This window comes from Typopeltis vanoorti, chromosome 15 (assembly GCF_054136105.1).
Source record: "Typopeltis vanoorti isolate ZY-2024b chromosome 15, IOZ_Tvanoo_1.0, whole genome shotgun sequence".
NCBI lineage: Eukaryota > Metazoa > Arthropoda > Arachnida > Uropygi > Thelyphonidae > Typopeltis > Typopeltis vanoorti.
The window spans coordinates 31,572,854-31,588,037 of record NC_143563.1 but is presented as its reverse complement, the minus strand read 5'-3'; the positions used below and the strand labels follow the sequence as shown (position 1 = coordinate 31,588,037).

Sequence of the window (15,184 nt, the reverse complement as noted above, 5' to 3'; positions counted from 1 at the left end):
TTCACTGAGAACAGGACATGGCTTGAGAGGGTGCTTGCTCTGGTTCTACTATAAGCGATGTCTCTCTGATGTTCTCTGAGACACAGGAGGATGGACTTCTCAGTCACATATGATTTTATATACACCTGGAAACTGAAGATGATTGTGAGCCTGTTTTGGTTGGCTTAGAATTGATCGGAGTTTAGGAAGAGTGGAAAAGCATGTTTTTATATTAAATTTTTTCAAAATTCTTCTTAGTTTCTGGGAGAGCGAGCTGATGTACAGTAAAGAGATATAACCCTTGGGGTTGTCCTGTGTTGTTTTGAGGATGGTGGTATAGTTGTTTATTGATAGTTTTTGAAGAGTAGCCATTGTTTATGAAGGTTCTTTTGAGATATTGTAGTTCATTTTTCAGCTCCTCCTCATCAGCCAGAGTGGAGATGATACCAAACTTCTGTGCTAGATAGTAGTTTGAGGACACATAAGGTATCTATCCGTATGCGTTGATTTTCTGAAGATCAAGATTTTTAAGGAATCAGACATCTTAGTGAGTTTGATGTCTAAAAACTGCAGAGATTCATTTTCTTCAATTTTGATGGTAAACTTGATGTCTGGGTGGAAGTTGTTTAAGTGATTTAAAAAATTGTGAAGATTATCTATACCATATTCCCAAATGAGGAATGTGTCATCCACGTAACAGAGCCAGATTTTAGGTTTAAGTGTAGCAGTAGAGATGGCTTTTTCTTCAAAATCCTTGGAAAAAATATTGGCTAGTACTGGTGACAGGGGGCTGTCCATTGCTAATCCATTATTTTGTTTATAAATTTTTTTCTTCAACCTTAAAGTTAGCCTGAATTAACACAATGTGACAGCAGAGCAAACATCTTTTTTGAGATCTTGTTACTTAAAATACTGAGAACCTCTTGAGTTGGAACATTTGTAGAGAGTGCCACCACATCAAAGCTCACCATAATATCTGAATTCTTGGGCTTTATATTTTTAATTTTTAGAGATGAGGTCCTTTGAATTTTTAATGTAAGGAGATTTTCCTGCTAAGCCTTTTAAGGAGGATGCGAGATATTTTGATAACTTATATGTAGGTGAGTCAATACTATCAACAATTGGCCTTAGTGGACAATTTTCTTTATGTACCTTTGGAAGGCCGTATAATCTGGGGATGAGTGAATGTAGAGAATGAAGAGAAAGGCATATGTTTCTTGGAAGTTCCATGGTCTTTTTTAGAAGGTTGTTGGTTCTGTTATGTATCTCTTTTGTTGGGTCTCTCTCTAGCTCCAAGTATGTATCTGACTCTAATAGCGCTAAGATTTTGTTATGGTAATCTGTTTTATTTAGGAGGACATTTGCATTACCCTTGTCAGCTTGGAGGATGATAACATCTTTGTTCTTCATAAATTTTTTAATGGCTAGTCTTTCACCAGGAGAAATGTTGTCAATTGGAGATTTTGCATTGTTGATCGCAATATTCAGAGAAATGGATCCATCTAGGATAGAAAGATATTGGCTACCAAAAGAAATAGATACAGACCAAAAGGAAAGAGAGAGAGAGGGGGGGGGGGGGAAGACCAGTGACAAGATGGAAAAAACAATGAAGCTTGAAGAGGTAAATGCCTAATCCTTGAAGAGGAGAAGATGATGATGATTATGGGACAGGAAGTTGAAGTTTATAGGGCATATTGCAAAGATTGCCAAAACAGCACATCAGATTATATGGTTGTTGAAGAACACACTGACAAGCAGGGGTAAGAAGGTTATTATTACCCTTTATAAGGGTTTAATAAGGCCACATCCAGACTATTGCACACAGATCTAGTCGAATAGATTCTGTAGGAATGATTCAGAAGCAAGTCACCAAGACTGTGGCAGGTACACTCCCGATGAGAATATGAAAATCTCTGGGCTTCGAAAATTAGAAAGGAGCATATAAGTTATTAAAAGTGGATTTTATAGAATTGTCACCAAAGACTTTTTCCGCACATGATAGTAAAGGAGAGAACAAGGTGCAATCATTTTGTAAATCAAGGTGCATTGCACTCACAGATCCATACTGATCATCAATATTCTCATTCAACAGTATCAATATGCAATTCTCATTCAACAGCAGATCTTGCTAATCTCACCCAACTTTAAAAGATTATGGAGCCTTGTTGTTGGTCTTGATATTTCCAAGGAATGTGACTGACTCTGGAATTGCAGTCTTCTTTCCAAGCTATCATCTTATGGTTTCCCTCCTATCGTTCTTGAGTGGATTACCAGCTTCTTCTGTGGTCATTCATCACATATGATGGTGGCTGGTTCCCTCTCATCTATTTTTTCATCAATGCCAGAGTACCCCAAAGCTCTGTGCTTTCACTACGCTTCTTCTATACATTAAAGATCATCACTCACTGACATCCAATCTTATTTATAGGTTTGATTGACAAGTACATTCCATTCCTCTTTGTTATTCACAAAATCATGTTGCAGTAGTAGTAGTACTCTAATAACTCAAGCTTCAAGATCTTCTATGGCCAATGCCTTAAACACCGATCTAGTTATTCAAGTGTGGTGAATATATCATTTAGTAAATGTTAATGCTACCAAAACACAATCCTGCCACATTTCCCAGATGAAATACTACTCCTCACTCTTCTTTTCTTTTTTCGTTTTTTTTTTTGACAGCACTCCACTCACCAAACAAGATTTTCTCATCTTGGGCCGACTTTCATATCTAGTCAATCCTGAAATAGATCCATCACATCCATAGCCTCTTCAGCCTTTCAAAAAGCTTGGCATTCTCAACTTCTAACACTTCATAAATTCCATATCTACCCAACCTTAGGATTATGCTCTCACATCTGGAAATCGTGCTTTATAAACATTCATCAGAATGCTAGGTTGTATCAAGAAGGGAGATATTCACTTAATAGATGAACCATATCACACCAACTCCCTCCAATTGCTTTTCCAATAGACACACTGTTTCTGTGTTATATCTTTTCTATGGTTATTTCCACTGCTGCTCCACTGAACCAGCTGCCACTATTTTCCCACTTCCTTTTCATTTATGAATATGGGTAGCTGCTAGTCAACATCCATATGCTGTTCAGTCTTACTGAATCAACGTCGCATTGTCTTCCTACATTCCTTCACCTCTGGAACAGTCTTTCCCATACTATTTTTACCGAAGCACACAATCTCCAACTATTCACAAAACATATTACCAAATTCCTTTTTTCTCTCTGATCAACTGCTCACACATGGCACTGTTGTGTTATAGGCCTTGAGACCTCTCATGTGTTGGGTTAATATTTAAAAAAGAAACCTGATACTGCATAATGATATAATTATACAGCATCATTATCCTTATATATTGTGAATTTTCTCCAAACATCTTCAATTCACTTGATATTCATTAAAAAATCTGAGCAACCAAAGTTGTGTTGCCAGGTGATACATGCTTTTTATTGACTTATGTAAGACCACTGGCTTGCTTACTGGAAATCTGAAGTGGCTTGAAAAAGTATTGTCTTCTATCTCAAGAGCAAAAGTAAATTATACTCAACAAGAAATTATATTCTTGTTTTTATTCCTTACTCAACTGTAGGCAAAGTTTACACCTGAAGTATCTTGTGACTAACCTACTTGTAGACAGGAAGAAGTTGACTTAACATCAATATAAAGTACAATTTCATACTTTCTGCATGTTAACTTTTCTAAAACTATGTCAAATAAACCACATCCCTATAACATTACAAGCCCAATCCTGATCGTAGATAAATGAACCTGTGCTGCATAAAGTAACTAGACAAATTTCAAGCAGTCAAAACGATAAGGCTAGATTAAAAAAGAAATCTTATTTTACTCAAATAAACATTAATATGTTACTTTATGATAAATATTAAAATCAGGAACAAAAATTATCTGTTTAATAAGACCATAAGCTGTAAACTTATTAAAACTGTAGAGAAAAAATAAAATACTACCTGTAATGAATATGAAGTATTTTTAGAAGGATGTCCAGCTTGTCCGGGTCCTTGTCCACAAGCCGTCAACAATCTAGTTGTTAAATTTATGGCTGCATGATAACATCCAGCAGTCTATAATAAAAAATATAAATAAATAAATAAAGATATATATATATATATATATATATATATATATTTATAAACAATGGCTACTCTCTAAAAAATATTAACAACCAATTATCCCACCGTCAACGTAGCAACGTAGATACACAGGACGACTCCAAAGGTCATATCGTCTTGCCATATATCGGCACACCATCCAAGAAGCTGAGTAGAATTCTAAAGAAGTTTAACATAAAAACGTGCTTCTAGACTATGCCAAAAATAAGATCAAGCTTCAACAACTATAAACAACCTCACAACCTTCTACAATTCCCAGGTGTATACAAGGTAACTTGTGAATGCGGAAAGCTTTACTATGGGCAGACAGAGAAATCTATCTTACTTCGTCTCGAAGAGCACCAGCGCGACATTGCTTATAAAAGAACCAGAGCAACTGCTCTGTCAAGCCATGTCCTGTTTTCAATAAACATGAACAACGAAAGCCACCAACATGAAATAAATTGGACATCGACTTCAAACCTACACATCTGCCATGATGAGGTAGAGCGCCGCATTGTCGAGTCAAAGGAAATCACCTTGGACCCTTTTCACATGAAAAACAATCTTAGCTATAATTTGCCTGACTCTTTCAACTCTACTATTAGATACTGGAGATCGCGTGATTCCACACATGCACAGGTGTACAACAATAGAACTTTAACTCGGACTGTAGTTCAAGCTCATAATAACTGTAATTTACAGTCGAATATTATGGCTTTATAATTGTATAGCTTTAGAGTGTGTCAATGTTAATTTCAGTGTCTTTCTATCTTCTTATCGCCTGATGAAGTCATTCTTGACGAAACATGTTGCGTTTTTTCAAATAAATGTCATTGTGTTATAATTCTCGGGTTTTAAGTCAGTTAATTTAGAAAAATGAATATATATATATATATTCCTCAGCTAATGTCTTTTTATTCCCGTATACGGGAGTAGGCGAGGCCATTTAGCCCCATCTAACTTTTGGAGACTGAGTGGGCAGTTCAATCTCCACTGGTACCCAATCAGAGATAGCTGGCACAGGGCTATCACTAATTAAGTGGTACACAGTGAAGAGAGACAGCTCAAATGTGCCGCCATCTTGTGGTTCCTAACCCTAACACAATATATTTAATGTCTGAAATAATGTGGGTTCTACGGTCAATTTTCTTGAGTTTACGGGACGAAAAACCAGAGTTTCCAGGAAGAAAAACCCGCTTGCCCATGCCAGAGATCGATTAACCCGGGAACTGGTCGAAAAAAGGCTTAGAAAAATTTCCTCTAGTCGTCGACTAGACTCGAAACCAAGTCTTCCTTCGTGCGGCCAAGTGCCGTGGTATGCAAATGCCACATCCACTGAGTTACACAGGCTCCTATTAAATTAACTTCCTCAATATCAACAAGCAATCAGTAAGAAGAAGGATAATGTGATTTATTGGCTGGAGATTGAAGTAGGCAGTTAGAATTGAGAACATAGAACTGGGGTTGATGATTCTAATTTGATTGGCTCTCCTGCTATGAATCAGTAGTGCATGGAACACCTATATAATATATAAAAGAAATAAAGTATTATTGATCCTGAAATAACACAAGCATTTTACAGTTCATATAGTATGAACCATAAGATGCTTGTGATGCATGACATATACATTATTCCCCAGGTCACCATGATCCATGCAAAAATAAAATCTACCTTGTACAACTTCCAGAGATGACCCAATTCCCTTTCTCTTGGAAAACCTCTCCATTATCTTTGATTAGTACCAAATAGATACTAGGAAGCTTATATGTCTCAAATCATTCCTCCTCTTCCAATCTACCAAATTGCAGATACATTTCAAAACCCTAATGTTATCTCTTATGTGCCTTTGAACTCTTTCTAAAGTTTCCTTATCTCCTTGAACTCCAGCTGACCAGATCTGCATGCAGTAGCCAGACTATACACAAGACAACCACGGCAGTAATTCACTGGATACTCTTCACCACTTTTGCAGTATGTCCCTGAAACTTTGAACACTACTATAACAAACTAATGAATAGTTCCAACTAAAGTCTCATAGGTGCAAGGTATGATAAAAGAAATGCACTATAGCAAAAAAAAATCTACATTATATAATGAGATTTCAACTGTATGTAGTCACATCAAACTGGAATCCTTTCTCATTTGCTCACTTGTTCAGCCTACTCAAATCCTCCTGAAAAGCCACTACATCAGCATCACTTCTATCAGGCTTCACATAATCTGCAAATAACATCATACTCCACAATCCATTCACAATATTATTAATATAAAGAGTGAACAATAATGGCCCAGTACTAAATCATGCAGAACTTCCTCCTCATAATACACAATGCTCACACGTGGAGGATTAAAAGTTTTACGATAGCTAACCATCTTAATTCAGATGGCCTGATCAAATGCCATATGATTGGAGCAGAGCTCTCATAGTAGCCATCTACAAAAAGGGAAATAAATTGAATGTGAGAATTACAGAGGAATTTCTCTACTGAGTGTTCCAGTCAAGATTTATATAAACATACTTGAGAAAAGGCTAAGATAAATTGTGGAAGGGAAACTTGGACAACACGCTAGGTTCAGGAAAACAGAAGTTATTGGAATCAGATTTTCACTTTAAGACAAATAGTTGAGAAATCGTGGGAATATAATAAGGATCTGTATTTTTCAGTTGTAGATCTGAAAAAAAAAAAAAGGCATATGACAAGATGTCAAGAAAAAGAAGTGTTACAAATTTAAATGCTAAAACGAATCTTGACATGTAAAGATAAGTCATTTTCCCTCTATGTAAAGTCTTGATAAAACCTCACTTGGACTATTGTGAGTAGGTCTGATCTTATTTCCATGGTGATTCTGACACAGCAGAGAGAGTGCAAAGAAGAGTATTAAAAATGATGACAAGATTGTGAAATACTGATTATGAAGATAGATTGAGAATTTGTAGAATGCAGGCACCAGCAAACAGGAGAAAGAGGGTAATATGAATGAAACTTCTGAAAGCGTCATACAGGATTTCAGTGGATGGAATTTTTCATTTTATGGAGGGTGAGGAAAGAAAGAGAGGAATCCTTGGAAGCTTGAGAATGAATGCTGTTAAGAAAGGGGGAAGGATCTAAATTTTTCATTCATAGTGGTGCACGATTGGAATGGATTGCCAGCAGATGTGTGTGCAAGTAGTATGAATGATTTCAAGAATAAGTATGACAGCTGGTGTGTGTGTGTGTGTGTGTGTGTGTGTGTGTGTGTGTGTGTGTGTAGCATGCAGCCTCCCTCGATGAGTCCCTGAAACCCTGGAGATCCCTCTTAATAATAATAAATGCTATTATTCTATAGTGTAAATGGGACATTATATTAAGCAATACACAATCTATATTTGAATTGTAAGGATGCAGTGGAGATACAGGAAGATACTACTTTGGTGTGAAACAAGGGTGTACATGATCTCCACTGTTATTCATTGAAGGAAAGTGTTATTATGGCTGTTATCAAAATTGCAGATATTCACTTTATGAAATGATGTTATAATGTTAAATAAATCCAGTACAAGTCCATAGGATTCCATAACTAAATTGAAGAACTGTTCTAATACACTTGGAATTAAAATCCAATAAAAAGACAAAGAATGAAAATAGGCAGAAACATCAAACCATCAACTACATCCTGAATGGAGAACCTACAGAACAAGTCAAACATTTCAGTTATTTAGGCACAATATTTAGTGAAGATGACAAATTAAATATGGAAACAGACAACAGAATTAGCAAAGATGGTATGGTAGGAAGTCAACTGAATAAACTTATGGAATAAGAGAGTAATTAGTCAAACCACTAAACTAGCTATATACAAAACATAAGGATATTAGAAAGGAACTTGGCATTGCTGGCATTCTGGAATGTGTGAGTAGAGCTAATCTCAGGTAGTATGGTCACTTAAACAGAATAAGAGAGGAAAGGTTAGCAAGAAAGGTATTTGTTGCCAATATAGCAATAAAAATATCAACAGGAAGACTAAGATCTAAGTAGATTGATACATTAGGAAGTGCTTTAGAAGACTGAAACATAAGGTCTAACAATATTGGAGTCCTGGAAAATAACAGATTAATTTGGAAGCAAATTGTTAACAGAAAGTTAGAATGATATAAACTGTTCATGTGGTACTATAATAATATCCTGTCACACCTCCCAAGGGAACATATCAAAAATTTGATTAAGACGGTGCTGCAAAAATTATATAGGCACTGAGAATTTTACTAACATCATAGTTGGAATAAAAAATACTCAAATACTTTGTATTTTCAGAAGTACTTTTAAAAAAACTAATACCTAGTACTGAAAGCGCTCAGGCTGAGAGATGAGAAATAGAGCACCTCATATTGTTATGAAAACAGGGTACCTGAAGTACATTTTAAGAATACTTTTACCAGCTCTGTCTCGAATCAATTGAAAATTTGAGGTTCGGCCTTCCAAGTTATCCCAGATATCAGAAACATTATTTCTTTGAAATAATGTTTCTGATATCTGGGATTTCTTTGAAATAATGCTGCAAAAATTATATAGGTTTTATTTTTTTTTTTATATTTAAAAATTATACAAAGTTTCTCCAGTATATAATAAATTATATACTGGAGAAACTTTGAAATAATGAAGCTTTGAAACATTATTTCAAAGCCAAACATTTGTAGAAACTATGAAAGTTTCATAAGCTGACTTTACAGCATCCTTGGCATCCCTGAGTTGCCTTAGCTTGCACTATTTAAACGCCATGAGTGCTACCCAAGCATCCATATATTTGGCTTTTATTAGTGCATTTGATAAAGGTTTCATTGCGGCTGTTTTGAACTAGTTGGTTCTCTTCAGAGACCAGGCAGAAACCTTAAGAGGGAAAAATCTCTCTTTCAGTGCTAAGGAAATTGAAATACTGGAGAAACTTATGAAAAATACATTTCTCTTACATTTCAGTTTCTTTAGTACTGAATGCATTTTTTTGATTCTTAAGGTTTCTGAAGAAAACTAACCAGTTCGAAACAGCTGTTAATCTAATGAAGCCTTTATCAACTTCACTAATAAAAGGCGAATATATGGACACCTGGGCAGTGCTCGTGGCTTTAAGTAGTGCAAGCTAAGACAACTTGGTGATGCTAAAGATCATATTCTCATAAGCTCTCAAGTCAACTTGCAAAACTTTCATAATTTCTACAAATATTCGGCTCTGAAATAATGTTGGATCTAGAATCCACTTTGCCTATGTAATGAAACCAAGTAGTTCAATTGAATTTGAAGTGAATCAAATGAAACTGAATGATAGTCACATTCAATTTCATTCTTTTAGAAAAAAGGAAAGAATTAAAGAAATTAAATAAGACTCCATTAAAAATGCAGAAACAATTTTTTAGTTCAAAATTACAGGTAAATATTTTTTATTTATTAATGTAACTTACTTTAAATTTCAGTGGCCTTAGAATTGTGTGAACTATATGTGGGAACTTGTGCACACACACACACATTAAAAAACTGAAATTTCAAAATGTAAACTGCATGTTTTTCTGCATTTTTAAAAGCAGTTAAAAGTTAATTTTCTTACAATAAGCTCTCGTAGTCCTTCTTCATCTTGAGTAACGCTGTCAACAGTATGTGTATTTCTATGCTGAACCTCTTCAGGACATACTTCACTTAAAAGCACTTTTAATGGATCAACCTATAACATGGAAATAAACATGAAACAATTTTTAAAATAAAATTAATCAATAAAGAAACCAGAAAAATACAAAATAGCAATTCAGCAACTTAGTATGGATTAGGGGGTGCGTAAGGGTCAAAGCTGTATAACTGAGAGGAGACCTCCATATAGCCTTTAAAGGAATGCGGAGAACCGACCAGGGCTTCTCAACTAATGTCCAATCCTCACCTTCTCGTGGTGTACCCTGTTGGGTATCTACCTGGATACTGAACGAACGAGGATGGGCTAGCAATTTGGGATTTAGCCGACCAAATTGTATTCTTATTGGCTTAAACCAATATATAAAATGATGGTACAGCATGACAAAATTTCATGCCGGCTGGGGTGTAGCCCGGTTAAACAAGGCCCCCGTTGTTTTCGCCAGGGAACCAGGGCAAATAGTGAAAAGTCAGCTACTGGAACACATCTGAAAGCACACCCCAACTCAACATCACCAGAATTAAAGATTGGTACTATCAACATAAGAATCCTGAATGGCAAAAAATGGAGCTAGCTGAAAAATTAGATAAGTACCAGATTGACATAATAGGGGTGACTGAAACAAAAAAAAACACAAAAACTGGTGAGATCTTTCTGAGCAATAAATACAAAATGTTATATCCAAGCAGCAATCAAGGAAAAGAAGAAATAGCCATAGCATTCAACACAAAATACGAGGCTAATCTTCTTGAATGGCAGGCAGTCTCAAGTAGAGTGATGTGGGCAAATATCAGAATGGGAAATTGGACAATGAGATTTATTTGTGCCTATGGTCCCACAGAAGGTTTCACTAAGGTAGAAGTGGGGGAATTTTTTGATGGTTTAGAAAAAACCAACTGACACAATGAAAAAGGAAAAGTTGGTCCTTTTTAGGGATCTAAATAGCAGAGTAGGAAATGATTGTCAGACATACAAAAATATATTGGGAAAATTTGGAGAAAACAGCAAAGCTAATAATAATGGCAAATACCTGTTGGATTTCTGCTCAGGAGACATGAACTGGTTATTACTAACACCATATTCCAACATACAAATGTGAACAAGTTCACATGGAGAGAAGAGGCAAGGAATAAGAAAAGTATCATTGACTATGTTATTATTGATAGTGATGTTTTCTCCCGTGCAGGACACCAGAGTGTACAGAGGATTTGAAATTGGAAGTGTTCACTATTTAGTCTTGAGCAGGATAAAATTTAATTTCATATTGAAAACAATAACATGTAAGAAAGTTTTAAAGCGAATAAAAGTTGAGCAATTCTCAGATGTGAACTATAGACTAAAATACACAAAGATTATTGAAGAAAAAATGAAAGGGTTTGAGAACAGGAACCAAACCTTGGAGATTCAGTGGCAAGCCTTGAACAAAACACTGACTGATTCAGCCAGAGAGGCATGTGGTGAGGTTGTCTGCAAGAATAGAAAAATCAGAACTCCATGGTAGACATAGGAAGTTAAAGAGGCAGTGAAGGAAAAGAAGAAAGCATATCAAAAGTTCCTGGCAAATAAGTCAGCTTGTGCTTTTAGAGAATACAGAGACAAATGTAAGAAAGCAAAACATTGTGTAAAACTAGCTAAACAAAAGTCATGGGAGACTTTTGCAAGAACATAGAAAATAAATATGTAGAAGTGGTAAGATATTCTGTAAGTTGTTGAAGAAGCTTAGAAATGGTGGAAGGAGTGCTGTAAAAGGAGTTAAAGATGATAAAGGTGACATGAAAATGGAATAAAAAGATATCCTTGAAGTATGGAGTAATTACTTCAAAAAATTGCTAAATGAAACAAGCAGTGATAGCATAGTGGTAAAAAATACTCAACAAGCATACAGTCAGGAATACATATCCATACTTGAAGTAGAAAAAGCCATCAAAGGCTTCAAATCTAAAAAGGCAGCAAGAGTAGATGATATTCGACCAGAAATGTGACCTTTTATGGTGGTATAAAAGTGTTACAAGGCTGCAGTGCATCGTTCAGAGGGCCTGGACAGAGGGATGAATTCCAGATGATTGGAGTAGAGTTCTCATAGTACCCATATATATATAAAAAGAGAAATCAAACTGAATGTGAGAATTAGAGGTATTTCCACGCTGAGGGGTGCTTAGGGTCAAAGCTGTATAACTGAGAAGAGACCTCCACATAGCCTTTAAAGGAATGCGGAGAGCCGACCAGGGCTTCTCACCTACTCACCTAATGTCCAATCCTCACCTTCTCATGGTGCACCCTGTTGGGTATCTACCTGGATACTGAAAGAACGAGGATGGGCAGGAAATTTGGGATTTCGCCGACCAAATTATATTCTTATTGGTTAAACCAAAATAAAAAATGATGGTACAACATGATAAAATTTCATGCCGGCTAGGGCGTCGCCCGGTTACACAAGGCCCACTTTGTTTTCGCCAGGAAACCAGGGTGAACAGCGAACAGTCAGTTACTGAAACAAATCTGAAAACACACCCCCAACTCAACATCACCATAGTTAAAGATCGGTACTATCAACATAAGAAGCCTGAATGGCAAAGAAATGAAGCTAGCTGAGGAATTAGGTAAGTACCAGATCGACATAATAGGGGTGACTGAAACAAAAAAGACAACAACTGGTGAGACCAATAAATATAAAATATTATATTCAGGAAATGACAATCAAGGAAAAGAAGAAGGAGCCATAGTACTCAACACAAAATACGAGGCTAATCTTCTTCAATGGCAGGCAGTCTTAAGTAGACTGATGTGGGGAAATATCAGAATGGGGAATTGGACAATGAGACTAATTTGTGCCTATGGTCCCACAGAAGGTTCTTCTAAGGTAGAAGTGGAGGAATTTTTTGATGCTTTAGAAAAAGCAACTGACACAATGAAAAAGGAAAAGTTGGTCCTTGCTGGAGATCTGAATAGCAGAGTAGGAAATGATTGTCAGACATACAAAAATATTTTGGGAAAATTTGGAGAAAAGAGCAAAGCTAATAATAATGGCAAATACCTGTTGGATTTCTGCGCAGGACATGGACTGGTTATTACTAACACCATGTTCCAGCATAAAAATGTGCACAAATTCACATGGAGAGAAGAGGCAAGGAATAAGAAAAGTCTCATTGACAATGTTATTGTTGATAGTAATGTTTTCTCCCTGGTGCAGGACACCAGAGCATACAGAGGTTTTGAAATTGGAAACGATCACTATTTAGTCTTGAGCAGGATAAAATTGAATTTCATATTGAAAAGAATAGCATGTAAGAAAGTATTAAAGCAAATAAAAGTTGAGCAATTCTCAGATGTGAACTATAGACTAAAATACACAAAGATTATTGAAGAAAAAATGAAAGAGTTTGAGAACAGGAAACAAACCTTGGAGATTCAATGGCAAGCTTTGAAGAAAACCGTGATTGATTCAGCCAGAGAGGCATGTGGTGAGGTTGTCTGCAAGGATAGAAAAATCGGGACTCCATGGTGGACACAGGAAGTTAAAGAGGCAGTGAAGGAAAAGAAGACATCATATCAAAAGTACGTGGCCAATAAGTCAGCTTTTGCTCTTAGAGAATACAGAGACAAATGTAAGAAAGCGAAACATTATGTAAAGCTAGCTAAACAAAAGTAATGGGTAAGTAGATAGAAAATAAATATCAACAAGGTGGTAAGATATTCTGGAGGTTGTTGAAGAAGCTTAGAAATGGAGGAAAGAGCGCTATAAAAGGAGTTAGTGATGATAAAGGTGACATGAAAAGAGGAGAAAAAGATATCCTTGAAGTATGGAGAAATTACTTCGAAAAATTGCTAAATGAAACAAGCAGTGATAGCACAGCGGTAAAAAACAGGTATACAGTCAGAAATTCATATCCATACTTGAAGTAGAAAAAGCGAAAGGCTTGAAATGTGGAAAGGCAGTAGGAGTAGATGATATTCGACCAGAAATGCTTAAGTATGGTGGTACAAAACTCTTACAGTGGCTGCACTGCATAGTTCGGAAAGCCTGGACAGTGGGACGAATTTCTGATGATTGGAGTAAAGCTCTAATAGTGCCCATATATAAAAAGGGACATAAAACTGAATGTGAGAATTACAGAGGTATTTCCCTACTGAGTGTTCCTGGCAAGATCTATGCAAGTATACTTGAGAAACCGTTGAGAAGAATTGTGGAATTTTCTTCCAAGCTGGATTCAGGCTAAATAGAGGCTGTCAGGATCAGATCTTCACTTTACGACAAATAGTTGAAAAGTCATGGGAATATAACAAAGATCTGAACTTAAGTTTTGTGGATCTGGAAAAAGCATATGACAAGGTGCCAAGAGAGAAGCTATTCAATACGCTACAATTATATGGTATCAATGGTGCATTATATCAAGCAATACTTAGTCTTTATTTGAGTTGTAAGTCGGCAGTTAGAATTGAAGGATGTACAGGAAAATGGTTTAATGTTAAATCTGGTGTGAGAAAGGATGTACATTATCCCCTCTGTTATTCGTTATCTATATGGATCACATTATGAAGGAAAGTGGTATTAAACATGATATCAAAATTGGAGATGTTAATGTCAGCTCTTTGCTTTATGCGGATGATGTAATACTTCTGAATAAATCCGCAACTAGTTTGCAAGATTCCCTGACTAAATTGAATAACTGTTGTAATAGATATGGTATGAAGGTCAGTATTAAAAAGACAAAGACAATGAAAATAGGTAGAATTGTCAACTGTGTTGTGAACAGGGAACCTGTGGAACAAGTAAAACATTTCAGCTACTTAGACACGATTTTTAGTGAAGATATTAAATTAAATATGGAAATAGACAACAGAATCAACAAAGCTGGTATGGTAGGAAGTTAATTGAATAAATTCATATGGAATAAGAGAGAAATTAGTCGGAACACTAAATTAGCTGTATACAAGACAGTGTTCAAACCAATTTTAACTTATGGATCTGAGAGCTGGGTCAGAAGTAAAACATTGACCAAAGACTAGAGATCGCAGATATGAGAGTCCTGAGAAAGATTAGAGACGTGAATAGATGGTATCAATGGCAATATCATATTAAAAATGAGGATATTAGGAAAGAACTTGACATTGTCAGCATCCAGGAATGCATTAGCAGAGCTAATCTCAGGTGGTATGGTCACTTAAACAGAATGGGCGAAGAAAGATTAGCAAAACAAGTGTTCTCTGCCAGGTTGGCAGCAAAATGACCCAGAGGAAGACCAAGATGTAGGTGGATTGATACGGTACAAAGTGCCTTAGACGATAGAAATATAAGATCTGATAATGTTGGAGTAACAGACTAATTTGAAGGAAAATTGTAGATAGAAAGTTAGTAATGATGTAAATTTTTCAAGTAGTGCTATCATATCCTGTACACTCCTTGAGGATACATGTGAGGAATTTGATG

General features: G+C 36.0%; 1 protein-coding gene across 4 annotated transcripts in view; it reads right to left on the bottom strand.

The window, feature by feature from the left end:
• LOC150098567 (trafficking protein particle complex subunit 12) overlaps nucleotides 1–15,184 on the bottom strand; it is a 164,878-nt gene that overhangs the window by 73,659 nt on the left and 76,035 nt on the right. For all 4 annotated transcript variants that reach the window (XM_090405061.1, XM_090405062.1, XM_090405063.1 and 1 more), the window contains 2 exons: nucleotides 9,682–9,795; nucleotides 3,963–4,076 (listed from right to left, as the gene is read on the bottom strand). In XM_090405061.1, the coding sequence (XP_090261187.1) occupies nucleotides 3,963–4,076; nucleotides 9,682–9,795 (228 nt within the window). The remainder of the gene's footprint in view (nucleotides 1–3,962; nucleotides 4,077–9,681; nucleotides 9,796–15,184) is intronic.